Raw genomic sequence first — 27,823 nt, 5'->3', positions numbered from 1 at the left:
GGAGGAAACTGCAAAATGGAGCACCATCCTAGTTCAGTTTGGAGCTCTGCATGGATCCTGATCTTCAAAGTAATTCTCACTTTCACCCCTCTCTCCTTGGGAAAGAAAAATGATTTATCAGAATATTCAACAAGCCCTTCCAGTACGAATTATTGGGAAGTCTTTGTACTGAATCAGAGTGATATGGTCACATATTGGCCATATAATTATGCTAGAATGCAAGAATTTCGCTGAGCCCCACACTAGGTTGTAAAGGACTAGACTGGTCTAATAGTTAAGTAAAGAAGAGAGGAAGAAAGAAACAAATGAGAAATAAGATATTTCTTTTGCTGTAACTCTAACCAGAATAAAAAAAAAAAAAGAAGAAAACCTAATATGATTTGAATGTTTTTACTCATTCTTTGTGTAACTGGCTCACTATACTCATCACAGAAATCAGTAATTTAAGTGCAGTTAGTAGGACACAGCACATCTTGATACTATCAAAGTTTTAAGTAAAAAGTACAGTTTGGCTATTTCTGGGTTTTCAACGGGTGCATTTAGATTGGAAGTGATGTTTAATGAACAACACAGGCAATCTTACCAGCTGCTAACAATGAAACATTTAACACCAACAACTGAAGACTAGTGCCTTAGACTCCACCTGTCTGACAATCTGGTAGTAGCAATTAGGTAACAGGGAATTCAAGAATGAACTGAACCACCATAAGTCGTATTTTATGTGTGACTTATCTTTAATTTGGCACCACAATGTGGGCACAGCAAAGCTGTAAGCCGATCCTCACACTTCAATGGCTTGTCAGGTCACTCTTCATACACATAACATACTCAAGGCACAGGATAAATTGTTCCTTGTAATTCACTAGCAATATCTAAGCTATGAAGTTTAAATGAACGGAATTTAAACACTCATTCTCTTCTCTGTAATTCTTGTAGCCAACACTTTTTAAAGGCTTAACAGGTTAGACCTACTAATGAAAGGAATTCTGGACAAAGAGATTGACCAATGTCCTAAAACCACAAAGCTGAGATTTGATTAATTTGATTATTTCTTTGAACATTACTGCCCTTTCCACAAATAGCTGAAGCTAAGATTTCTCAGCATTAGATGTGAATTTTGTTTACACATATTAATAAAAAGTCATTATAAACATGTTTTATAATTGTTCTTATTATATTTGTAAACACGAGCAGGAAAGGATTATGCTCCAAACTGTTTCATGCTATCTTTTAATAGATTTTTGTAAACCTGTTTTCCTCCTGAAACCTTGTTTCAAATGAAAATATGATATACAAATTCATTATAAATGGTGAAACAAGAAAACACTTATTTTTATTAAAAAAAAAAAAAGTTAGGAATACTAGCATAATTTTTCTTTTAACTCTATCTTCATCAGATTTCAGTGGCCAAGAGAATACATGTAGCCAGACTTCAGTGCTCCAGATATTTGGGAAGGCATTTTGAGAAAACAGCTCACTACCTAGAATAACTGAGGGATACTATTTCCTACTCTAGAACTGTATGGATAAGGGTTATGCATTTGCCAATGGTCATAGGCAGCTTTTAGATGAGGATCTCTCTCCCAGATTCCCAAGGCTATTCTACAGTAGGGGATTTCTAACTTTTGCTGCTGCTGTTGATTTTTCACATCTTTGCACCCACTATTTTAGAAGTGTCTGGAGTCAGCAGCTCAGACTGGCTGCCAGAAGATGCACTGAGAGCAGCAAATGTAGATGCAACTCTCTCAGGGACACCCAACATCATCTTCAATACTTGCCAGGGTGACACTTGTAGCCTCTGCCAACTTGAGGTAAAAAAAATATATCTTGAGTCATGTCCAAACGTGGATCTTCTCAAGGGTAACCTGTCAGGTGTCTGCTGAATATAGTGTGGTTTCTTAAAGCAGATAAATTAACTGTTTTTGGTGGGGAGGGAGAGCTCTTGTGTCATTATCATTTTACAGATGGATATGTGTGTTTATTTTTTTCTTTATTATAAAGAGGTATGAGCTTGCTGTCATTAAAAACCTGCAATCTGGTTTTTAGTGTCTGATCCAATTACATGTACATCTGGGAAGACACACAACCAAATAAATAATTGGAGAGGTGCAACTCTGAAATGATAATTGTTATTCATCGATCTCTTTCTGCAAGTTGAGATTGAGAGATGTAAACTTCAAGTGAATGAGATCTCCTGGGTGAGATTCTTCAGTTCAAACACAGCAAACAACTGTTGTCCTCTGATGCACATTTTAGTACTGCTGGAGGCAAACTTTCTAAATATTAATAAAAAAGCTATACAGATGAAAAGGAAGCCCTGGGAGCTGGTACAGAATTTCTTGCTACATTCTAAGTCTAATCAAAGAAACATATGTTTCAGGTCAGAAAGGAAAGGAGATTCCCTAATTTACACTAGTATTTCCCCTTCTGGAATCACAGAAAGGACAAAATTGAGTAAACTGTGGTAGACTAGAGATGCTATATGGTGAATCTTGTGATTATAAAAACTCTATCTCCAAAAGCCACTATAACTGCTGAATATAGTGTGGACTATGCCACTTCCTACTTTCAGATTGGTTTGCAGCGTATTTCCTTCCTGAAAGTATATCCCCTAGGGATACTCTGGTCTGAAAGAGATAAACAAGGGGTGCTGGCCCAGCCACGTATATGAGTAGCAAGGGAGAATAAGAGAGATGCTCTGGCAGAGACATCCCAGCAACCACAGCCTATTCAAAACAGTCAGTCTTGACTTCTTGCAGAGAAGTGAGTGGTGGCCTTAGTATTTGAGAAATGTCTGTGCAAACATTCATATTATTCCTAATGACAGAAATCTTCAGTCTATATTTCATTTTGCTAATATTCTGATATGGCAGCTGTGCTGGAAATAGCAGCATTTCCCACATATTCTTTGGGGTCCACTGACAACGAAGACATGCCAATTACATGGTAATAACCTGTAATAATATTGTTTGGTAGGAACCAAACATTCGTTCTAGAGGACTGCTGAGCTAGAAAAGGCAATCCATCTGCCCTTAAGTTGGGCTACAAAAAAAGATGTTAGCATGAGAGAAGTGCAGCAGATCCAGGTGATTCTGCTCTCCCTGCTATCATCTCATGTAACACAAATCCCTCTGTTCTTGTTTTCCAGAGACAGGGAGAGGTCTAAGAGAAGGGGAATTACAGAGCTGAGGAAAAAGCCCATTTGCTCCTTCCAAACAAATGCTAGGCAAAGACTGAAAAGATGAGAAAAACCTTTCATTTTGGCCCAAAGAAATACCATATCAAAACCCATTGAAGGGTTAAGTCCCCATAGATTGCAGAAGCAGGAATGGGAGAGAGTTTCTAACTCTTTGACAGTAGTGAGGGGTACATACTGACCCAGACACAGCCTCCACAAGACACTTAAGACTTTCAAGCATATTCCTCCCTTGTGCCCTACTAATTCTAGGCAGAGGAATAGACAGATCACTTTCATATCATGCTACTGGACACAGAGGGAAGAAATGAGAGTTAAAGTCAGTAACAGGTAAGAAAATACACAAATTCAAGGACTAATAACACCAAGACGTACGCTATGATGCCAGGAGTAATACCTCCTGTTCAACACTCATAGGAAAATTTCAAAAGTGAAAGAGACAGTATCAAAAGTCTTTATTGGAAACTTTGTGAGAGCAATTAGCCAGGATTAGTATAGCCTGTACACTCACCTAGGGCAATGCACCTGATTTTACCGTCTTACTTTCTATTACAGAATTATTAAGAGATGCTTCTCTTTTAAAAATTAAAATTATCTACCTTATTTTAACACAAGTTAGAACATTTTGGCATTTTCCTGACTAAAGGAAAAAGGCAATTGTCACCACACAATAAGAGCCTGGGCTGGATTAGTACAGCATTTCATAGAGTTTGGATGTAGGAAAAAACAGATGAAGCAAAACCCCAGCTAATATTAAACAACAGTGGTTTAGGCTGTGCGAATACATTATTTATCTCTGAAAAATCTTGTAAGGGGATATCTGTAGAGAACATGAGTAAACTATAGATAGCTATGAGCAGATTGGAGCTATATGTGAGCACGATGCACTCTGTCACATTGTGCAGCTGGGGAACTCAGGGGAAGGCATGGGCTGATTAATCCATAGCCTAGACAATCTGCTCACAGACAATTGTGGTGTCTGTGACGGTGCTTGAGCATTACAGCAGGCTTTTAAGAATTGTTCAAGTACAGAATACTGGTTCCTGACTTGTGCAGTAAAAAGCTGAGTATTTAAAAAATAGATTTGAATGAAATGAAAACATTACAAAATAAAATTAGCACTTTGCCTTTTATTTGCAAAATTAATTCTAGAAATTTTGATTGCATTACTTTAAGAATACCATGCTGAAAGAAATGCTACGCTGATAAATCCAAATGAGGAAAAATGCACTCTGCATCATAAATAACACCCTGGTTTTATTACAAGATGCAGTTATTTTGGGTTTGTTTCCTTTTTTTTTTTTTTTTTTTACTAATCTGCTGTTCATCACTTCATCATAGCCACAGTATTAACATTTGCACTTGTGGTAGCCAAACTAGGTAGCAGTACTCCATTTTCTGCTGATAAAATAATTTTACATTGTAAACACAAAGAGTTAAAGTAGAAATTTTTTTTTTTGCATTTTACTTCTGGAGTTGTAACTTCTGGCTAGCAATTTCTCTGCAAAAAAACCAGAATACTGTTCTGGACTTGGCTGCAACTTTTGTGTAAGTGCAAGCAACAACTGCGGTATTTTTTTTTAGATAAGCCACACTGATAGCTTTGCACTTCCTTGAGGCCTCTTCTCTTCTCACTGAATGAACTCCAGGGAATGGCATCATGTCGGGCTTTCCAGATGGATTATGTGAAGCCATAGCTCAATGTCATTTTCAATAGCAAGGCTCATAATTAAAGGTCAAATAGTCACTTCATCTGCAATCAATCAATAGAAGAAGTACTAATACTAAGTACTAATCAATCAATGGCAAATGCACTAATAAAAGCCATGCATCAAATGTCCGCATATGTGTGTGCTCACATGTACTGTGCATATATGTGAGTAGGGAGAAGGAGAGAAAAAGAACAAAGTGTGGGTGAATATGCCAGAGGGCATTGTGAATACTATATTTATCTTCACTCCTTGTAACTTTATATCCTGTTTCAGTCATTGAGTGAAATACAAATAAACATTAGTTTTTCTGCATATGTGATGTATTGTATTAAAAAAACCTGCCAAAGCACCCACTTCTATGCAGAAATATCAGCTTGTGTTCCTAAGAAACACAAAGGCACCTACCCTGTGTAATTTGTCCTTACACAAACATACCCTGCACTCTGATCTTTGAGACAAAAAAGTGTGTCAACTGTTGTGTCTACAAAATAAAATGCAGCATATGGGAACAGCACTCATCTCTGTGCAGAGCAAGCACTTATTCATGGATTCAACAGTAGAAGTGGCAGTTGGCCTCATGAGCATGCACTGCATGGGAATTAGTTGGTTTCATAATATGGTGTGGGAGAAAGTGACTTACAAAAGTCTTCTCATGCCTCTCCTATTACCACTTCTGAAGCTTTAAAGCTGTCAGCTCTTCTTCCGCTTTAGCTGGTGCTATTCTAAGCTCCCCAGGGAATGGGCCAGACATACCTATTTGGAGCTTCACCTGCCAAGCTGAGAGAAATCAGTTTCAAAGTGAAAGAACAAGTGTTGGGGGGTCGGTCATTTATACACTACCACCGGAATCTTGAAGCCAAACAAAGCAAAGCTCCACAATGGATGTGAAATCAGACCCTTAGCTCTTGCTTTCAGGCATTGTAATGACAGAAGGAGAGGGAAAAGCTCTCTCTGCTACAAGTGAAGATTTCTCGTTGCATGGTTTATATAGTAGACAAATATGAACATATGTTCATATGGACAAATAGTAATATGACAGAACAACAAAAGAGTAATGGCCAAAATACCTGCATCTGTCCTTGTTTCTGCTAAGATCAGGGTGGACAATACTGTGCTGTAGATAGATCTAGTTGTCATTCAGAAATGGCTGATACTTGGAAACAAATTAGATCTACTTTGCTTCCACCTTCAGTGAAGGAATAAATGACAGCTACTCTGGTTAACATTCCTGTTTACATCACCAGCTCAGGGGCATTCCTCAATGCACTACAGCTCCCTGTTTGCATAGAAATGTTTATCAGCTCTATTTTATCTGGACCTGGTACTAATATCAAAGAGAGTAGAATACCAGCAGTTTCAAAACAGCCAGCTTGGAACTGATACACAGGAGGCACACCTACATAGTGCATGCACTGTAGGGGTGCACGTAAGAGCAGCAAGGCCCTAAGGCTTACCAAAGATGGGCTCCCAGGCACTGCCAAAAAGAGCATTTCTCCATTAGGAGTGGTGCTCAATTCAGGATAAGCTGCTGCTGGCCTCATGGCAAGACAAGCCTGGGAGCTTCAAAGAAACCTCGACAAAGCTGAGCCCCAGAGATGGAATACAGCAAGGGGAGCACAGGTCCCAACAACCCAGTGATCTCAACACAGGTCCTAAGCAGTAAGGAAAGGCACTGCAAAAGTGTAAAGCTTAAGCACAAATTACATCTTGTGACTAGCTTCCTAGGAGGTAAACTTCTTTCTATGAAACACCAGCTCTTCAAGGATTAAGTAAATCAGTCTGTCCTGAAGCTGACAAATAGAACAATCAGTAGCTGAGAAGCAGTCACACACTACTGTATTCCACCACTTACCCGTTTCAACTTTCACACTTATTCATGAGACATCTGTATTAGAAGGGTAAAAGTATTTATGGTTGGGGAAAAGCTGTAGGAGTCCTTGTAGTCAAGGCGGCCAAAGCGGTTTTGTTGGTGTGCTTGGGCAAAGAAAGATGCAAAATAAAAAGCCTGACTCACTGGGCTGTGCTAATGAGAGCAGTAATTTGAAAATAGAAAAAAGTGAGCCAGAAAGTCAAGCAAGTTAGGGAACTCAAACTAGATTCTTCTAAAGGAAAAAATAAAATATTAAAAGGAGAGTATATGAGCAGAAGAAAGGTGAGCCAATTCAGCTGTGTGTACAGGGTGCAGGTAAAGAAAGGCTGCATGACAGTGCTTGGTAGAGTGAGTAGAAGACACAAAGAGTCCCTTCTTCTGGGTGATGGCAAGCCTCTCTAGGACTTAAATATTTAAAAAAAAGGCTTTGTGCTTATCGTCTTAGTGTCACAGCAAGCTGCAGAAGTATTCAACAGAATGCATATAAACCAGTTTTCACCAGGCAAGGAAGACTTACACATTTGTGCTGTTAAGTACAACCAGCTTCTTTTCTGTATTTATCACAGTTGTGTCCTAGGTTCACACACAGCTCCAAATAGTTTGTTATGACCTATGTGTAATGTTTCATTCTATAAATACAGGTGTAACTGTCCTCCTGAATACAGGCTTATTTATTAGTTGAAGCTTCAGTTTCATAGAACATGTGGCTGAAAAAGACCTAATGTCATTCTATGTTCTGCTCCAAGGCAGGATCAACTAGCTAATTCTTGTGTAAGGCTTATCTACAATGACAGGAGATTCAAGTCATCAATAGGCAACATGCTCTAAAGCTAAACTGTTTTACATTAGATGGGTTTCCCTCACTGTAACAAAATCCTTCCGTTTTCAAAGTCCACTGTGAAACAATTACTTTTTACCTTCTTTGCATCAACCTTCCATGCATTTGAAAGTCACTACTGTATTTCACCTATCTTCTCACAACAATCACCATTGTTTCAACCTTTCTCTGGGGTTCCATTTTTGAGATCTATGATCATCCTCAGCACTCTCCCCGATCTCTTTCCAGTTGGCCCACATAATTTTTGAATTGTGGAGCCCAAACCATCATGCCAACGTCAAAAGCCATAACGCGTTCAAGCAATAAAACTTTTGCTACTTCTCTGCAACCCACAGGACCTTATGTGAAATGAGGTCAGGTTAGCTTGGTATGATATACGTTTGACAAATCTATGGGTCTGTTACTTATTTCCTTGTTTCTTCTTACACTGTTAAAATAATTTATTTGTTTCAGTAGTTTTCTACAAAATGAAGTTAAACTCACTGATCTATAATTCCTTGTCCCCTCCTTGCCTCCATTGTGAAAAAGAGGCATTATGTTTGCTTTTTTCTTGTCTTCCAGGAACTCCTTCACTTCCCGCAGACTTTCAAGGCCACTTGCTAACAGTTCTGCAGCACAGGCCTGGCTGAAGCAAAGAACCCTGAGATAAGTTTCACTATATCAAACTGACTTGGAAAACATCTCACCTAAGTCCCAACTTGTTCTTCCCCTATTCCAGACTGAGTTCTTACCTTTGTTATTGACACTAGCAAATAATTCTCTTTGATGGATACAGTCTTGAAAAGGCATATATTCAGTCACACATGCTTTGTCAAATGCATGTTTTCATATTTTGAAAACCAATAAGAAAATATTCTTGTCATTTCACTGACTGAACATAATGGATGAGGCAGTAGCAAGTGCCTGTAAGTATAACTGATTTAGCAGTATTTTGTGAATTTCCATCAGAACATCTTATTATCACTAAGAAGTCATAAGTGACAAGTATTTCAATGATGTTGTGATAAATGAAATCTAATAAATAAAACTATCCAGAATATCTGCAGACTTAAACACACACATTTTGCTCATGTTAAGCAAAAGACAGTATTGACTCTTTGTGGTTTCTGAATACACTACGTTTTCATTTTCACTTGTACATCCCAGCCTTTAGGTGTAAGATTTTACTGTGAGACCTTAGAATTTTTCCAGTAACAAACCTAAAACCTAATCAATACCGGATTAGGCCAAAGAACAGGGGAAAAAAACAACCAACCAACCACAAAAAAAAAACAACCAAAAAACCCCCAAATCAGAAAGAAAAGTCCATCTTTCCATAAACAAGATGCTCTTACTGTATAACCACCAAAATCTCAGTTGAGAAGACCATACTGTCTGCCCTGTAATAAGCATTTATTTTATCTGTCCAAGAATATCATCTTATGTTTAGTATCATACTTGTATCATTACTTGTCACACTGAAACCAAACCCATTTAAGCAGAAAAGCCAGCAACCAACAACATTATTTTTAAACACAGCAAGGTATGCATGTTACTGTTGTTTTGCTCAAAAGCTTTTCTCCTGACTTACCCAAGGTGAGCGATTTGTGTGTGGAACAGAAAATGATAGCCACTGTGTCTGCTGGTGTGAAACTAGAGTTATTCCTAGAAAAGAAAGAGTTTTAATAACTTCTGATAGCAAAAACCTCCTTAAAACATCATCGTTCGAATATATTGCTTTGAGGATCTATATGCATGTTCACATCACTTTGATCAGGCCTAGTGACAGAAATAATTCTACACAAAAATGAACAGTAGTGTTTGATTACTTTTTATTTAAGCAGAATTGTTTTTCAGTTGTGGCAAACTCTCTAATGAATATGCTGCCACGTGAAGGAGAGGAAATTCGAACACATGGTATGTAGGGGACAACTTTATTGCAGCCAAGGTTACTTCTTAAAAGTGCTGTACCAGAGTAGTGGCCAGCTTGCCTCCATAAAAAAAAAAAAAGAATGATCTACAATTTCTTTTCCTCATATGTAATGTTAACAAAATGCTTAAGTGAGATCATATATCCAGTCTACACTATGAGTACTCCTTAGTAATTATCTTCTGCTTCAGAGAAAAACTGCATCTAAGGGTTTACACACTGGGAGTAAGGCCAGGAAGGGTGTAAAACTTACACAGAGAGAGAGAGGTGTGTGACTGGCCAATAGCTCACCCTTTGGCCCAACTTAGGGATCATTTTAAGAGATTCTAAATATTTTCCATAGTGAGTTGGTTATTACTTAATGCATTTTACATTTCACTGTCAGGACATATCATCTTCCCCCCAGGTTAGGTTTAGCAGTTAAAAAGTTATTTAAAAATGCCTCCCAAGGTCAGAGTGTGATCTTGTCACACAGAAATTTTCTTGTGGAACTAAAAAAGCATAAGTAGCTCTAAGACACTGCACCCTTCTTTGCGATTGTCCATTACAGATATTGTATAATTTATACAAAGCGTATCTCTGGAGTCTGCTGTATTGCAGCACTTCCCACTCAGCAGAGTGCTGCTAAGAAAAATACTCCAGTAAGCCTAAGTGAGAGGACAGTGGTGGATGAACTGATCAGCTCAAGTGATGCATTTATTAGCCATTGGCTAACACCATTCTCATGGTACTTTTTTGAGAAGTGAATGTACAACTGTTCTTCCCAGTTGACACTGAAAAGTAAAAAAAAAAAATAGCTCCACCAAACATGAGTTCAGGACAACTGTCTTTTAAGAATCACCATATAAACATAACAAATTTGACATATACAGAGAAGAGTGAATTGCCAGCCCAGCAAATGTATCTTGAGATGCATAAAGTCAAACTGAGTTCTCTCTCTCATATGTCATCAGCATGTCTGCAGGGCAAATTATACCTTCAGTGACATCTGTGCAAATCCATTTTTTTCAGTGGATGAGGTATAGCAGTGATTGATTGAGATTTAACAACTCTGTAATTAACACACAAGAAAGGACAGAATTCAGGTCCTGCTCTCTCAGCCTATGAAACTCTAACAGAGGAAATGCAGTGAGGACAATATGAAATACCAAAATGAGGTCACCCCTATTCAGAAACCTGCCCTTACACATTTGCATAAACTGTATCACCCAAACCAAAGATATCACACAAAACAAACACTCAAAGGGTTCTGATTCAGCACATTCAATTACCTTGTGGAGAAGAGGAAAGTCAAAAACATGAAGTTCATCTGAATGGAAAATACTGAAAGAGAAACACATTAAAATGAGACTTAGATCACAGAAGTAAAGATCACTTAAATCTCTGCAATTGCTGTGTACATGCCTTCTGCCCCCATACAGCAGGTCATAAGCTAGACAGAACCAAGGCCAAAGAAACTCAATTACAGATAACCTTTAAATACTGTCTGGAAGAACAATACATATCATTACATCCAAGGAAGCTAGCTAATACTGGGGCTATACAAGTTCTTCCTGAGGTAACTCGTCTGATCCAATATTTCTTGACACAATGAATAGCAGGAAAGATTGCCCCTGCATGCTGCACATCTGTTTGCACTAGTTTTGCTTATTGTGTTGACACAATAAAATCTCTCAGACATGCTCTGGTGGCCAAGTATTTAAATTTACCCCCTTTCCATTTAACAGGAGAAAGTACAGTGTGTAAGCGTGATCTGATTACAATAACTTCTCACATGCTGGGTATATTAATCTCCCAATGAATTATCACAATGAAGGGAAGATCATCATAGCTGTTTTAATTCTGAGACAAAGGCTAATTCCTGGACTGGCCAGTGTACATCAGATAAAGCAGCTTTCATTCATGCTCAGCCAGCTTTGTAAGTGTGGATAGTTTTTGAGCATCCTGAGGGGAGCTCTCCTCTCTGCCAGCTCTCCTGACATCCACAGACATTGTGGGATGCACAGAGCCCATGCTTGGTCTGCAGAGATGTGGGGACCAGGGAGAAGCTGGTGGCTTCCCCACTGTGATGTGAGTAGCTGCTGGAACTGCAGAGACAGAGCATCACGACAAAGTGCAGGAACTCCCCACAGAGCTGGAGGAGAAACCCTGAGACCTACACAGACCTTTCCAGGGTGTTTGCAGGTTATGGGAGAAGGGCTTTTGCTTACAGCCCATCTGAGGTGGGTCCTCTCCCTTTTCCTTACAAAACTCGTGAATGCAATAAGGCTAATGTGTCCCACAGGGCAGTGCAAGCTAAGACAATACATTTGATTCTGACCCCAGTTTACAACTGGGGAACATGGCAGGGATATTAGCTATTACCACTGACATTTTCCATTCTCTTACATACATTTCCTAGGATGTGTAAATGTCACCTCAGCATGCATTTAATTCTTCCCCCATGAAGCAATCCATCGTTCATGAATTACAATTTTTCTACAACTAAGTACATTAATTTAATATGCATGTAAAAAAAAAAATCCCTTAATATGTATAATTCTGTAAAGCAATAAGCATGTGTTGCTACCAATTATCCCCTGCGCATATTTTTCTGTGGCTAGAATATTAACATAAAAATTACATAAAAACATTAACCAGCAGAATCATAAATGCAGTTTCATCTCAAACTCCTCGTGCTAATTTCGCATCCTGGTATAACACACATCCAATGGCAATACAGAACATTTTCTAGAATAAAATGTGCAAATTCATTTTCACAACTTCCTTGTTTTCTCTGTTTTACAAATAGTTGAGAAAAAAACAAATGTCTAGTAAGTTCCAAGCAGTTTCAATGCTTACATTAATATTCTTACTAGGAAACTCGAGTTATGCACACTGGCAATGAAAATGTATACAGACTGATTTTCAGTGTATTGCACTGCAAATAGTATATATAATAACTCATAGCACAAATGCAGAGCTGTCTTGCAGAGAAACAAAAGAAAGGACCAGAAAGGCAATGGAAGCGCAACCACTCTACACCAACTGTTCAAGGCAGAACATTCCTTTTTAACTGAAAAAGAGCATTTTTTTCCAAAGGAGCAGCCAGTACAGTAACATAAAATTACTTCATTCTGAGCTCCTCTGCATGTGAAGTCAGAGTTGAAAATTTCCATATCCCTCTTTTTTTTTGCTGACAACTCTGCACTGATGTAAGTGCACCTGGGATGTGGCCCCTCTCAGGAGCCTATGCAAACAAGTTATTTTCTTCATTTTGTAAAAATCTCCTTAGCATAGCTTTCTTCTGCTTTGCTTTCAGAATAAAGTATTTATACAGTACCATTTACAATTCCATGTAGTATTTTACACACGTATAGCATTTCATAATCCAGAACACTGCCACACTTGGGATAGAATAAGAACTGATCCACAAATGACAGGGGCAAATTTCCTACTTGAGCAGAGGTTAGAGTTACAGAAGGTACATTATTTTTATTAGACAGAAACATGCACATACACACACTTCATAGAATCATAGAATCATAGAATAGTTAGGGTTGGAAAGGACCTTAAGATCATCTAGTTCTAACCCCCCTGCCATGGGCAGGGACACCTTACGCTAAATCATATCACCCAAGGCCTCCTCCAACCTGGTCTTGAACACTGCCAGGGATGGAGCATTCACAGCCTCCCTGGGCAACCCGTTCCAGTGCCTCACCACCCTAACAGGAAAGAATTTCCTTCTTATATCCAATCTAAACTTCCCCTGTTTAAGTTTTAACCCGTTACCCCTTGTCCTATCACTACAGTCTCTAATGAAGAGTCCCTCCCCAGCATCCCTATAGGCCCCCTTCAGATACTGGAAGGCTGCTATGAGGTCTCCACACAGCCTTCTCTTCTCCAGGCTGAACAGCCCCAACTTCCTCAGCCTGTCTTCATATAGGAGGTGCTCCAGTCCCCTGATCATCCTCGTGGTCCTTCTCTGGACTTGTTCCAACAGTTCCATGTCCTTTTTATGTTGAGGACACCAGAACTGCACACAATACTCCAGGTGAGGTCTCACAAGAGCAGAGGAGAGGGGCAGGATCACCTCCTTCGACCTGCTGGTCACGCTCCTTTTGATGCGGCCCAGGATACGGTTGGCTTTCTGTGCTGTGAGCGCACACTGCCAGCCCATGTTCATTTTCTCATCAACCAACACCCCCAAGTCCTTCTCCGCAGGGCTGCTCTGAATCTCTTCTCTGCCCAACCTGTAGCTGTGCCTGGGATTGCTCCGACAAGGTAGATGATACATTGATTTTGTGAAATCTGACAGCTTTTGAGTGTATGAGATGTGATTTATACTGTAGTATACTGTAGTTACCTCTCCCCCAAGCAAATTGAAACTCCTGTCTCTGGACAGTCTGAAGCAAGACGGGAATTCCCTACTGGGAGAGGAGACAGTGACTGTATACCCCTGCCTTTCTCTGGGAGGTAGTGATCTGCAAGTGTATTTTTAACTGATGGCAAGGATACCAGCAGTCTATTCTCATGTGCATGTTATTCAAGGCTGGATGACTAGAGTGCTTCTAAAACAAACTCCGCAAGAAATGCGTTTGTCCACAGAAATATATCAACACATGCAAACTCCCAGCTAGTTTCTACATTTATAATCATAGCCTCACAGGTTGGAAAGGGACCTCAAGGATCATCTGGTCTAACCATAATATGGTATGGAAGAACAATTTAAAAGTTATCACAGTGCTTTTGAGTAACAGCGCAAACCCAAATATTTCCTTTCTGATTGGAATGCAACATCTATGCATTTATGGCTGCTTAATAACAAAGAAGCCAAAACAGAACGGTTGTAAACACCTGGAAAGTAGTACCATGCCCCCTGAGAATGGTAGTACCACTGAACAATCCCCCCCCCCCGAACAGCAGGGTTTATCCCTCTCTAAATGCTTACTCAATCCCCTAGAAGTATCCAGCCCCTAAGAAGGCTGTTAATCTGATTTACTAGGGGCATTAAAAGTACAAGCTCTAGCCCCATGCCAGTACCCCTGCAGTGCTACCCTTTCTAGTATATATAGCTCATTATACACCTGAAACACAGATAAAAGATATGCTTTAAGGTTGAACTTACTTATGAACACTATTATAATCAAGCTAAATTTATCAAGGTCAATATTTGGATTGGCGAAAGTATCACAGAATGTTGTGTAGATGATCATCAGGAGCACGCAACTGCTGATTGCACCAAATGGAGGCTTCTTCCTTTCAAGCCAGTCCTTGATGTATCTTCGGACAATCTGAAACACAGAAAACAACAGGTTGCCTCTTTTCAAAGATGCAGGGAGCCAAGTTGGGCATCACAAAGTGAATCTGACAGCGGAAAGACACAAAGAGAGGAGAGTAATTTGGATGACGGCCACAGTGGATTTCAAAGCTTCCTTGCCACACAACTTTTCTTCTGGGGAATTTAACATTTGTAGTGCAACTTCCACTGGGCGTCCATAATGAGAGTATATTTTCAAGTACATTCAAATCCATCCTTAATCATGCCAAATGTTCTTTGCTAGCTGTCACTGAGACATGCCCATTAAGCCTCCCCAAAGTTTATCTCCTCTGCTGATACTAATGGATGTATGTAATTACCACAGTCCCCTTTGCATCAACAGACAATTCCAAGTGCAACTTTGGGAATCTTAAAAATCTGACATCTTCAGGAATTTCATGATGGTAGATAATCGAAAGTGATCCATGGAACATTTTAATATTTAAATAGCTAGCAATGCACCAGAAGTTTTTAATTAAATTATAACTCAAGCTTGAAAAGCAAAAGTGCATGTGTTGTGGGAGTTTAAATAATTCAGACTCTGAATATCTAGAGTTTTTGTAAATCCAAAGACAAATGCCATTTGCACACTTTTAGAATACCAGAATTAACACATGAAAACAAGGAAATCTACTGTACTTAGTAGAACTTTTGCACTTTCAGGAAACAGGATCTGAAGTTGTTTTTCAAGAATTTTTTAGAAACAACCACTACTTTCAAATTATGCCAAATACTACAGGACTAAGCCTCAGTAGATACAATGCATCTATTTTGGTCCTGCCTGGGGAGTTGCTTTTAGCTTTTCTCTTTACTTTATACGGTTTGAAAAAACTTTTTAAAGCTTTTATCAGACATCTGCAACTTGTGTTAATTTTTCAGCAATCACATTATCTTGCCTAATTTCTCCTGAGACCTCACAATGTTCTCTGTTACCATGCCCTTTCAGCAATAATAGTATAAGATCCTGAAATACTTCTACCAGAGGGCTCTAAAGGTGTCTTGTTACTTTCCCATAGCGGTACCATTAATAAACATCACTGTGATTGGTTTAATAATACATAACATTTTAGAGGTATTCAAGATTAATAGCAAAGTACCATCACCAGTGCTACCACAGGACCTTTTCACACACTAGCTGCCAAAGCTGTGGGATTGACCTCACAGCTGTCAGTTTTCCTTTCTGCCTTCCCAACTTGTTTGCAAGTCTCTCAATAGGGAAGTCCTGGAAGCAGCTATACCAGTCATCACAGCAAACAGACTTCTTCAACCACATGGCAGGGCACATACTAAAAATCTGGCACATGGGGTTCACGCAAAGCTAAGCAGGCTAAAGACCAGCACTTTCCTCCCAGGACTGCTAAGCTTCCCGATGATGAAAAAGAATAGATTTACTGGAAACCACGTAAGGGAATGCTCAGCACCCCAGTGAAAACACTCAACTTTAAAATCTCACACTTGCCAGATGCTAAAGAGAGAACACGACTCAGGATATATGGCCAAACTTCTGAAAGAGCATTCAGTGGAGCTCCTTCGGCCACCTCTGTATAAGCCATCGGATAGGAATAAGAGACTGCACTGATGAAAGGCAAGAAAGCTGAGTGAAGACATGTAGCATGCAGTGTGAAAGACATCAAGTGGGAAACCAGATTAGTCTAATCTGAGCAGATTTGGGGCTCTGATATTATCAGAAGCAGAAAGCAAAGTCATTCACCTCTAAAGTGAGTATTTTCTAAGGAAGTTTGAAAGAAACCCTATTATCCTCTAAATTAAGGTCACACTGGGAAAAAGAAAAACTACTTGAGAACAGCTATTTATTTATGGTTCGTCCGCAAGATTTATACTGGAAGTAACGAGATGTTGAAAAAGAAAAGTGATGGTTAATTATGACACAGTGCAACTTATACTGGAGGTACTTATTTAAAAAAAAACCAACAACCTTGTGTCTGTACAAGGTATAACATACATGACATTAATAACTTTATACATATATTTATCATGACATAGAAAGAAAAAAAGACTTACAAATGAAACTGCAAGCAGTATTTCCTCAAAATCTTCAATCAGCTGATATCCTCCTTAAATATTCACCTCTAATCTGGAATTATTGTGAATAAACAACCCTAAATATCAGTGCAGTTTCTTACTGCACACTGTATTTTTAAAAAAATAAATTTACACAGATGGACCCTGAAGAACTAAATTCTGGCTTCAGGAAATCATCTAATCAACCCAGTGACATGCTAAATGTATACTGCAAAAAGAGTCAAAATACATCCTCTCTAACACAGAATCCAATACATCCTGAGCTTCTCACAAGATTCAAGAAGATCTGTAATTCAGAGGTTGAGTCAGCCTGTGGTCACTCATTTAAGATAATCTAAATTATTGTATAACTTCAGAAGTGAGAATTATAACCCTACAGGTATCCATAAAAACTCAGCAAGACTTTTCACAGGAAAGCTTGTGTCAGCTGATTCACTTTGACTGAAAAACAATCCATTTCTTACTTATTCATGCCCTGAAGAGTTGCTTCAGGACAAGGATGCTTTGAAAGCCTTTTAATTCTTATCCCAGCTCTATAACTTTTCAGGGTTAACACAGAACTTAACTTAAAAAAAATTGCAAAGATTTGTAGTGAAATAACAATAAATCACACAAACACAATAAAGACACACTGAAGTACATAGACAGCCAGCCAGCAAACCTTGTTGTTCTCTGGTGCTGGCACTCTCTGACAGGAAGTCTAATAGAGGTCGAAAAGTGATGAGCAATGCAGAGTGAAATGATTAAATAAAGAATCTCATAGGTAATGTGCAGCCTGGGCAGAGATATTAAGCTTCATTTGTCTACAAACACAGTCAAAGCTAATACAATCATTTCTGCATGTTATGGCCTGTATAAAGGACACCAGACTCAGGCTCCATGCTGATGTGCTACCTCTCAGTTAAAATAACGAAGTCCAGTGTTTTTAAGTACATATCAATATAATGGGGGACAAAGGAGGGACAAGCACCAGATAGGCAAGAGGCTGAGAAAATGTCTGAACTGATACTTCCGTGAAAGTATTAGTTTTAGCTTTTCTCTTTACTTTATACGGTTTGAAAAAACTTTTTAAAGCTTTTATCAGACATCTGCAACTGCAGCCTAGGGAAGAAATATGAATGACTGACATCCAAAACAGATGCATCAGAATGGCACCCCGATGGAAAAGAGCAAAACCGGGATGTATTCGGTTTGCATGGCAGGGTTTTGGAGGGGTGTCTTCTGTGAGAAGATGCCAGAAGCTTCCCCCTTGTCTGACAGAGCCAATGACATCTGTAGGATGGACCCGCAGCTGACCAGGCCAAGCCTATCAGCAGCGGTGGTAGCACCTCTGGGGTAACAGAGTTGAGAATGGAAAAAAAAATTACTGTGCAGGAGCAATTGCAGACAGAGATAAGAGTGAGACTTTGACGCAGATTCAAATGCCAGCCCCAAAGAGCAAGGAATTCCTGATGGGGGACCCAGAGGCTACACATGAAAGAACAGTGCATGGTGAATCCTTTCTTCAAACTATAGTTTAGTGGAGAGAAGAAGAGAAGCAAGACCTTGTAGGAGGTGATAGTTCATAAATAACTTGTTGGAACTAGATGTTCCTAAGGTCCTTTCCAACCCTAATCATTATATGATTCTATGAAAGATAGTGATAACCTCACAGAAAATTAGATGATAAATGTGCCCATCGGGCAATTACATCCTGGTGACTATGTCCTGGCAATCTCCAAAGTTTTTTGGAAAGGCGTCAGCTCAAATTTGCTTCAAAATGCAGTTCCAGGCTCAAACTTTCCTCTTGCCCAGGATTTAATTTTTAACAACAGAGGAATGTAATTACACATGAATTAACAGTAGTGTCCCCATTTCAATTTAGTTCTTCTACCAGAATGGTAACATCCACAGCATTTCGCATCCAGACTGTTCCGTATCCTGCCCTAACCTCCTTGTCTAAACACCAGCCTCCCTAAACAAATGGGGTTAGTGCTCATATACTTAATTCACTTAACATCCCCTGCACGAAGATACACAATCTGCTATTCTGGGAAAGCAGGTAAATAATGCTCATCTGTTATAAAATCATACAGGAAAATAACAGATTATATATTATAGAAAAACAATTCACTTATCTAATTGTGCCTTCATAACAGTCACGCTGCATACCCAGAGAAATTTGTCAGTAAAATACAACCAGACTCTTTCCACCTGTCTGCTCAAGTGCTGGACATGCAAGATAAAAAATGCAATAAACAATGTAATTCATTAATGTTCATTATTAATTAAACTAAATAGGACAAGGAGCTCCCACCCCCATTTATACAGAATGGAGTAATTTCTGACATCTGTAACATGGAACATCTTCTAAAAACTATCTAGATCTTCAACTTGGGTATGTTTTTTGGGTTTTTTTTTTGTGGGTTTTTTTTTTTTTAGTCCCATGATTAAAAAAAAAAAAAAAAAAGGAGGGGGAAGGGGAATGTTTATGAAGTCACTTTTTCTGCTTCTGTTACACACACAGGAATATCTCTTGCTATTTACATCATTACATAAAGTCCATTTTTCCTTATTCTATAAAGCCTTTTGGATTGACAGAATTTTTAACACAATTTACAATGTTTTTACTGTATTTCTATTCCTCTTGTTTAATATGTATTGGTATGTACTTCTAAACACCTGGGAAAAACACCTGGGGTTTACCATTTCAATGAAAAAACAAATGTTGAAGCACACAAGGAAACAAGATAAAACTATGCTGGATAATCACTATACCTAAATGCAGCAGTTACCTTATTTCATTTGTCTTTTCAAGTAAGACACCTAATTCATTCTTTACTAATATTACTACTTATAGCAACAGACCTTTGCAATGAACTCTGTAATGCAAAATTTTCTCCTGAAAAGCTTTGAGTGGGGCTAGATATTTGCAACAGTTTAATATCTTCTCAATATCTCTTATTATGCAGTGGTGGCAAACCAAGACAGACAACTGCATCAAATACTGGCAACTCCTTTGGTGAAGCCTGGAAGACTTGAAAAGGGGAAAAAGTGGAAAAACAAAATAAATTAAGATGACAGCAACTGTGAAAACCAGTAGAAAGGATCAGATACTGGAATGGAAGGGAGATTATGTGGGTTGTAGAAATGACATAAATAAGATAGAACATCCTTCACAGATTTCTGCAGCATAGCCACCCTCTGAATATCCAAGGTCTGCATCATGGTTCAAATGCACAACACCCTTTTCCAAAGCAGAGCTCATATCACTTCAGCCAGACCCTGTCCTGTTATTTTCATAGGACCCTACCTTTGTGGAGGCATGCATTCTCACTTGCTCCTGTATGCTGTTACAAAGTCCCAGACTGTCCTAAGTTCACCCACCTCCCTAGAGCTTCTAGGGCATGAACAAATGTCAAATCTACCCTTATTCTATGCTGTGTGCAATCCGATATTTCTTTTCTGAAGACAGCATGGAAAAAAAGCCATTTTTGCAATCTGGGGTTAAAAAAAAAAATATCTTTTTTTTACAAGCATCTTGTTTTCTTTACTCAGCTTATCAAACTCCCCTAAAAGCTATCTTACTCCATTATGTCAGTCAGTTTACTCCCAGGAGGCAGCTTCTGACACATATAAGCCCTCAATGCAAGCTTTACAAAACCCACGAGGCCATTTTCAAAATTAACTTTCATATTGTGGGGTAATTTACAACTGTTGCTTTAAAACCTTACAAACAGGTGCAACATGGCAAAAATGTGAAGGGAGCCCTTAGCAGCAGTACATGTTTTCTTCATGTTTTGTGTTTCTGTGGAGACTAGGCTCTGTTCCCTGTTTGAGTTGGCAGGCATCAGAAGGGAACGAACTGGTCTGAAGGCTGTTTAGCTGCCATCTTTGTTTTCTGCAACAAGCTTCCAGAATCACTCATCTCCCAGGGTACCACTCCTCCTCCCCACAGTTTCCATGGACTTTGAAGAGAAAGTAGGGCTACTTCCCTGTGGATTTAAGTTACAAGAACAAAAGGATTTGACACTGTTCCCTTTTTATAACAGTTTCTTTAGCTATTGTTTCTTCCACCCACCCACTATAAGCAAACATTAGGCTTAGGGGAATAGTACCTTCTACTCCCTAGTAACTGCTACCTACCTTTCCCTTTCAATTTCTTATTCTTTAAAAATAAATACACTGCTAAGCTTCTGAGTTTCAATGTCACTGACAACTTGTATTGCAATGTAGCACCCTTTTAGAGTTGTGTTTATAAGCACACCTCCCAAATGCTGACAGGGTTCCTCTGGAACATTTTGGGCAATGATGCAGAAGGCACTTAAAATCCTTTACTTGTAGGACATCAAGATTTTTTTTGTGTGACTAGATTCAGCAAGGACTTCTGTACAACTGGCTTCATTTTACAGATTTGGGAAGAAGAACTACTTAGAATCATAACATTAATTTTAGCTTTAGTTAAGGTCTGTTTAATGTGAAGTGCCCACTTTATGCTGGCAGACAAATTACCAATGGGGCAACTAGAGAATGCATGAATGATAATGTACAGACAAGCTTTTTATTATTTATTCATAGAAAACAGTGGGTTTTGGTGTGCTGCTTTGAAAAATGTTCAAACTAGTAGAATATAATGAAAGCACAGTGAAAATTCTATTTCATTAACATTTAATCATAAATCGCTCTTTAATATAAAACATAAAATAAAAGTCTGTCATAAGCACTTAGGTGTTTGGAATGGAGCAAGTCTGCAAAAAGGGGAAAAAGAAATACTGCAGTGGTTTTCACTGTTCCTGTTATCTGTCACTTACGAAGAAAAAAATAAGCAAAGGAACAACAGTCTTCACCCAAATCTCACAACTGGTCATGAAGAAACTGCTTGGATGTTTCTCAAAACCTTACATTTTGCTGGCTAAAAGTATTCCAAACATCTAAAGACAAGGAAACAATTATTTTATCAAAATCACAACAGCCTGGGAGCAGCAATCTTCATCAGAACTCTGCTACCTAAGAATAAATAATCAGACCTTCAAGCTGCCAGAGCAAATTCAAAAATCTTTTCTATGAAATATCTACTACCATGTTTTTCATATAACAAGTATTCTCAGATTCCCCTTAGAGGTATACAAGAGTGGTGCACAAATAACAAGCTCTTACACACTACAGATCTTCAAGGCTTATACATTAGATCTTTATAAAATATTATAGATCACGTCTCTCTTCAAGAGCTCTTGTCAGAGAGGTCTTGTTGCTCTATAAATACAAATGCAGTATTATACTAGCAATACTGATTTGAGTAACATCATACTGTCAATTAGCAAAACACATCTGTAGACAGAGAGGATGCAGGTCACACTGGTTTTTAGCTTTACACAACCTGCATATCTCTGAAGAACAGATCAATTCTCCTTATTGAAAGCTACCTATCAGTAACTATCTGTTGGACTCAGTGCCTTTCTGGTAAAATAATACCTTCATCATCCTCTAACAGTCCTTTCTTTACCTAACAAATGGCAGCCACCACCTGAACAGAGCCTGGTAACTGCAGCCTCTTATGCATTTCACCATTAGCAGCTAGAAAACAGTCTTTGACTCCTGTCAACGGCACTCTTGCCACACTGAAAAAAATGTTCAAGAAAGAGTAGAAAATAAGCATCAATTACAGTACTGTGACTTCTTTCTCCCAGCCATCATTAAAAATTCTGACAAGTCAGCCAAGCAACCAAAACTCTCAATACATTTTGCCACAAAGCAAGCAAAAAACCCCAAACAAAACAAATCTAAAAGCACCTTCTCATCTGCTTTATAACCCAGGGGCTGCTGAAACAGCCAGGTCTGCAGCCTGCTCAGGAAATGAGCATTTAGGCAACACAGGTTTTCCCAGAGGTGAGATTTTTTTTAAAGGAAAATAAAGCCCTTGGAGAATGCTTCCTTTAAGCAGCCTTCTCCGGTTAGCACTGATGTGGATAGACCATAAAGCCTCTGTTGATCACAGCTGAGTTAGGAAGGCTGAATAGAAGCAATCCTCCAAGCAGGCAAGTTCCAGTCACAAAGGTTTCTTTCTCCCAGTCAAGCTCTTTGCTACCAGGTAACCATCCCAGGCATTCCTCCACTGACTTTTCTGCTGAACAGTATGACTGCATGTAAGGAATCAACTTTGTGGGCATGAAAAGATAAATTAGATGTAATCGCTGGAACTGTCATTCATGAATTGTGGGCCATTAACTCTTAATGCATCTGGAATCCCAAAGCGAGCAACTTGTGATCCAAAAAGCAGTCTAACATTGCTGTGCTGCATGTACAACAGTTCACTAATGAGTCAGCAGTGGTCTACAAACCAAATGCAAAACTTCCCATTTAATCAGAACAGATCCATGCCACCTCCGGATAAAGGGCAAGCAGACCTATCTCTTTACCTCTTGGTGTCAGTTCTTTTCTTGCTTATTGATTTTCCATGATTACTGCACATTATTTTTTGATATCCACCTTCAAAAAAGGCTTCTACTCCTATCTAGGCAAGTTGGTTTACCTTTGTACAGTTCTACTTTATCAAGACAATCAATGCAAACTACCCTTGGAATTTTTGATCTGTAGCTTCCTCAGTATTTCCTCTCTCCCATATCCTCTGAACAGATACAATCATGTGCAATAATTTTAGAAACAAAATCTTCATGCTTAGAGGAATGTGAGCTATTTCTGTTGACTGTTCATTTTCAGAAACTGTTTCAAACACTTTTAAAGGAGAATAATTCCATTTCTTGTTAAAATGTATATATAAAAAACAAACTCTTCAGTAAATATGTGATCAAGTTACAGAGTTTTAAAAGATTTAAGAATCTTTTTTTTTTCTTTCAGTCTTTATCACATCTGTTCTCAGTTAGGTCTCATCAAAGTTCTGATTTGAACTTACAATCATTCAGAACACTTATTTCATACACTTACTGCTCAATTCATGTTAGCCTTCTTATTTGGTGCGCCAAAAAAAACTCACCTCCACCAGTTAGCTCACATAGCAATTTCTTGGAACGTCTTTCCAATGTAACATGCCATTATATATAGACAGAGATGAGAACTCTCTTGAAATTTTGCAATCACTTTGCCTAGCAATCTACCATTATCTTCAGACTTGGTACACTGCACTACGTATTGCTGATACTCCATCACTATAGGTTACTTTATTACTAGATCTGCTGTCATGCTGTTTGTTTCTTACAAATTTCTAACTAAGGCTTCCAATTAATAGCTTCCAGTTTTTGAACCTTTCAGGATGAGAAGATTCAAGGACTTTTGCTTGTCCACTTTTGGTGGAGATTTAATTTAATTTTGACAAGGTAAGAATGTGGTACACAGGTAGTTCATTAGCAACCCTTTGTGACCTTAATTAATAAGGACATTCTTAGACATTTAACTGTAAGCATGTGAGCAATTTAGCAGCTTGTAGGGACACAGGGATTTTTATTTTCCACACTGTAGTCAGGTTATGCAGGTACTGATTCTGGCAGCTATTGTCATGCTTACCATGGCCATCTTCTTATTAGACTTTAGTGGGGTTTTTTTGAACATGTAAGAAACAAACTTTACCAGGACTTTGGTAAGTTACAGTACATGCTGATGTTGAAATGTGCAATTACAGTTTGATACAAGACTGATCGACTCTTCTACATAGCACAGGCACCGACAGATATTTTTAACCTTGTCCAGGGCGCTCCTTTGCAGACTCTGATCTCATTTGCCTACATTTTAACCACACTTTCCATTTCAAAGTTTGCTTAAGGCTGACAAAATTCAGAAAGTTCCAGCTGAACTTGAATGCTAGAATCAGCAATGGTACCCCTTGGGAAAGAAATACAAATCCCACTGATACTCCCTGAGCACAATGCATACTTACAAGTATGTAAGAATTATGCTTTGCGTGCTTTGGTGTCCAAGACTAGTGGACACTTCTGAAAATTTTTGGTCTTTATACAGAAAATGTCCCACTGTGAAGTGGGAGAAAAAAAATATTAACATCTGTTAAAAAAAAAAAAAAAAGAAGAAAAAAAGAGAAAGATACTACAGAGACAAATGTCACAGAAAATCTTACATTGCAACTAGTGTCTCTAAATTCAGTGAAAGATTTCTCTCAAATCCCATGAAAAACAAGGATTTGTGTTACAACATGAACAATGAGTATAAAACGAAATGTTGAACAGCTTCTCATTCTATGAATACTCCCTATGTGATAGGAGTCATGCAGAAAGGATAGTATGCAATTGTGCAATTAAACCCTTATTGTAAAGAATATGCAAAATGTCTCAAGCAGCCTTAATTTTATGGATTCTTGACTTCTGACTATTTAGGCCTTGTATGTTTTTTAATGTTGAGAAATTTTATTCCTATGATCAGTAGTAGATACTGTACAGGGAGAACTTCCTTCATTATCCAGGCAAAGGGCATGTGACAAAAAGACTATATAGTATTCTCAAAGCTCATTTGTATGGGGCTGGAATTTCTCAGTCTGGGCTGCCATTTTTTCCACTTTATGTTCGCAAACTCCCTTCTCGATATGCAGTAGCGTATGTTTGTAGTAGTGAGGGACAGATGCTCAATCTCAACAAAGATCAATGTGGCTCCAGGGAGCACTGTAGCATCTTTTCTCTGATATTACACTTCACTGTCCTGAGGCTGTTCCTACGTGGCAGCTTATCAGGTTGCCAGTCTGTCTTTAAGATTGCTCTCTTTATCTTATTTTTTTAAATAAGAATGTATATTTAAAAGACATACCTGTCCAATAATAAGTGGGACTACAACAGTCATAAACAGCTGAGAGAATATAGATGTAAAAGGCACAGAGGAGGATGATCCAAGCTACAAAATAAAAAATATACCATTAATATTGCACTTTTTCTTAGTGTCTGTGAATTTCATAAAGATATCAGACATTAGTATACATTTTATTTTATTTTACACATAAAAACTTGGGAGTATGTGCACAAAGTTGGAAGCAGGTGCATGCATCTTTAAGTCCTAATAAAGCATTTGGTATTCCATAGTAACAAAGCTAAAACAATCTCTGGTTGATTATTTTATAACCTAAGGTGATAGTTCCATCAATATTCATTTAATTGAAACCCTGCTACACATATATACCAAGTAAATTATGTAAGTATCTGTAGGCTGATAGTCTAAAAAGACAGGAGTGAATCTTTCTAACTAAGCAGCTAACTCAACTAACCTTACCATTTATACAAATATCAAGCAACAAAAATTCATGTAGCTATTTCAATAAATAATTTAAAAAATAGTGAAGACATTCACATGTTTTACTTCAATTAAGGTAAAAATATTTAATAAATTACAGTCTCTCATCCCCATCACCTCCAATTTTAGCAATGTGGGGACAGAAGACAGTTGGAGGGGACCTGAAGATGATGTCATCACTGAGACTTTTGATCTGTAAGAAGGGTGCAAATGAGAGCACTGAGATTAAGAAGCCTAAATTCCCCATGAAGTCAAGAGGGAGAAGTAAAGGCTTGCAGGGGAAGACTCAGATCACCCACATGAGTACCTGAAGTCAGGCAGTGCAGCTACTCTGTTCCCAAGAGACACAAGGCAAGGAATCTGCATGGTTCCTTGCAGAAAGTGGAGCAGAAAACTCTATCTTATAAGGAGCTTCTGAAATTTTAAAAGGTTCATAGTTTTTCAAACTCTATTTGGACTTACATTTTGCTACGTGCTGAGGAGCTAAAAGCATTACTTACTGTGTATTCAAGGAAGCTTTTTCAAATGAAAATGAAGATTTTTAAACTTTAAAATCTGTCTGGGTCACAGAGGAGTGAATCTAACCAAGCAGTCCACAAGTCAGGCCCCTCTGCATAGCTTCACAAAACTATGACACTTTGGCAGTGGCTCTTGTTCATTTTTATAAAGACCATGATTGGACTTCTCTCACTACTTAAAAGCTTTATGCTCAGAGGACATATAATCATCTTCTAAGTCAGGAACTGAAAAACTGTTCAGCAATACTGTACACTGCTGAAAAAGGCAGCCATTCAAACAGCAACAGTCTTGCCAGCTTTTTTAAATATTACTTAAATACAGTCTTCAAGCATTTGGTATATATAAGGATATGTTTTTGCTTGGGTGTGGGGGTTTTGGGGTGGGTTTTTTGTTTTTATTTAGTTTTACATAATTAGAAGCTGATTACAGGTACTGTGCTGGGATGCTAAACCAATTTACTAAGGAAAAGTAAAATTATTTTATTCAAAGAAATAATCTTCTCTACCAGGATATCAGCATATGGTTCTTCACTTTGTCAACTTCACCCCACCCTTTCAGGCTCATCTCACTATTACCTGGACCACCAAAGGCACACATTTCAGGTAACCACCTCATCCTGACTAGATTTTAAACAAAACAGAAATCCACATTATCAGTCCAAAATGAATCAATAAATAAATGATTCATTAATATGGAACTAGCTGTTTTCCCTTGAGTCCGAGGTCCTAACACTGCTGTAACACACCTGGGAATAGAAGTTGGAAGCAGTGTGTAAGCTAGACTCTGCCCGTCCTTCGTACACTGCTATGGCATTAGACTTGCCTGTCCCATCTATGATACTGGCATTACTTCTTCAAAAAGACTTCTAAACTCTGTTTCCCTTCTGTATATTACGACTATAACTTCAGGGGAACGGTATTTATCAGAATCTGTAAATTACACAACATGTATAAACTCTTGCATGGCCTTATTTTAAATCTATTCACAGAGAAAGACACAGAAGATAAAAGCTGAAGAAAAGAGAAGGCAGGCACTTCTCAATCACACAGAATAAAAAAACTTTAACTCTGGAAATACAGTGGTTAACCATGAAGAATCACAAAGGCTAAAGATAATGAATGCTAATTTGACCAGGACTGCCTCAACAATTGTAGTATGCAAACAATCAGGATCACAAACTAAAATGTCCCATACACTCTCAGACATTGCCTGGGTTCC

The 27,823-nt window shown here is 38.4% G+C and overlaps 2 protein-coding genes across 14 annotated transcripts in view; one reads left to right on the top strand and one right to left on the bottom strand.

Annotated features, from left to right (window-relative positions):
- LSM6 (LSM6 homolog, U6 small nuclear RNA and mRNA degradation associated) overlaps window positions 1-18,108 on the top strand; it is a 66,451-nt gene extending 48,343 nt beyond the window's left edge. The window contains exon 5 of the mRNA XM_062602831.1: window positions 18,095-18,108. Within this exon, the coding sequence (XP_062458815.1) occupies window positions 18,095-18,096 (2 nt within the window). The 3' untranslated portion in view covers window positions 18,097-18,108. The remainder of the gene's footprint in view (window positions 1-18,094) is intronic.
- SLC10A7 (solute carrier family 10 member 7) overlaps window positions 1-27,823 on the bottom strand; it is a 164,636-nt gene that overhangs the window by 14,858 nt on the left and 121,955 nt on the right. For 6 of the 13 annotated variants that reach the window (XM_062602823.1, XM_062602819.1, XM_062602818.1 and 3 more), the window contains 4 exons: window positions 25,610-25,693; window positions 14,633-14,798; window positions 10,797-10,848; window positions 9,187-9,260 (listed from right to left, as the gene is read on the bottom strand). In XM_062602823.1, coding sequence (XP_062458807.1) covers window positions 9,187-9,260; window positions 10,797-10,848; window positions 14,633-14,798; window positions 25,610-25,693 — 376 coding nt within the window. Of the gene's footprint in view, window positions 1-9,186; window positions 9,261-10,501; window positions 10,577-10,796; window positions 10,849-14,632; window positions 14,799-25,609; window positions 25,694-27,823 lie in introns of those variants that run through there. The other 7 variants (XM_062602821.1, XM_062602820.1, XR_009961608.1 and 4 more) reach the window with 7 other exon arrangements.

The sequence above is a fragment of the Pezoporus occidentalis genome, unplaced genomic scaffold, assembly GCF_034315485.1.
Source record: "Pezoporus occidentalis ecotype Australia unplaced genomic scaffold, CSIRO_AGI_Poc_V1 ctg79, whole genome shotgun sequence".
Lineage (NCBI taxonomy): Eukaryota > Metazoa > Chordata > Aves > Psittaciformes > Psittacidae > Pezoporus > Pezoporus occidentalis.
The sequence above is the reverse complement of the archived record's forward strand: the minus strand, read 5'-3'. Positions and strand labels throughout refer to the sequence as shown.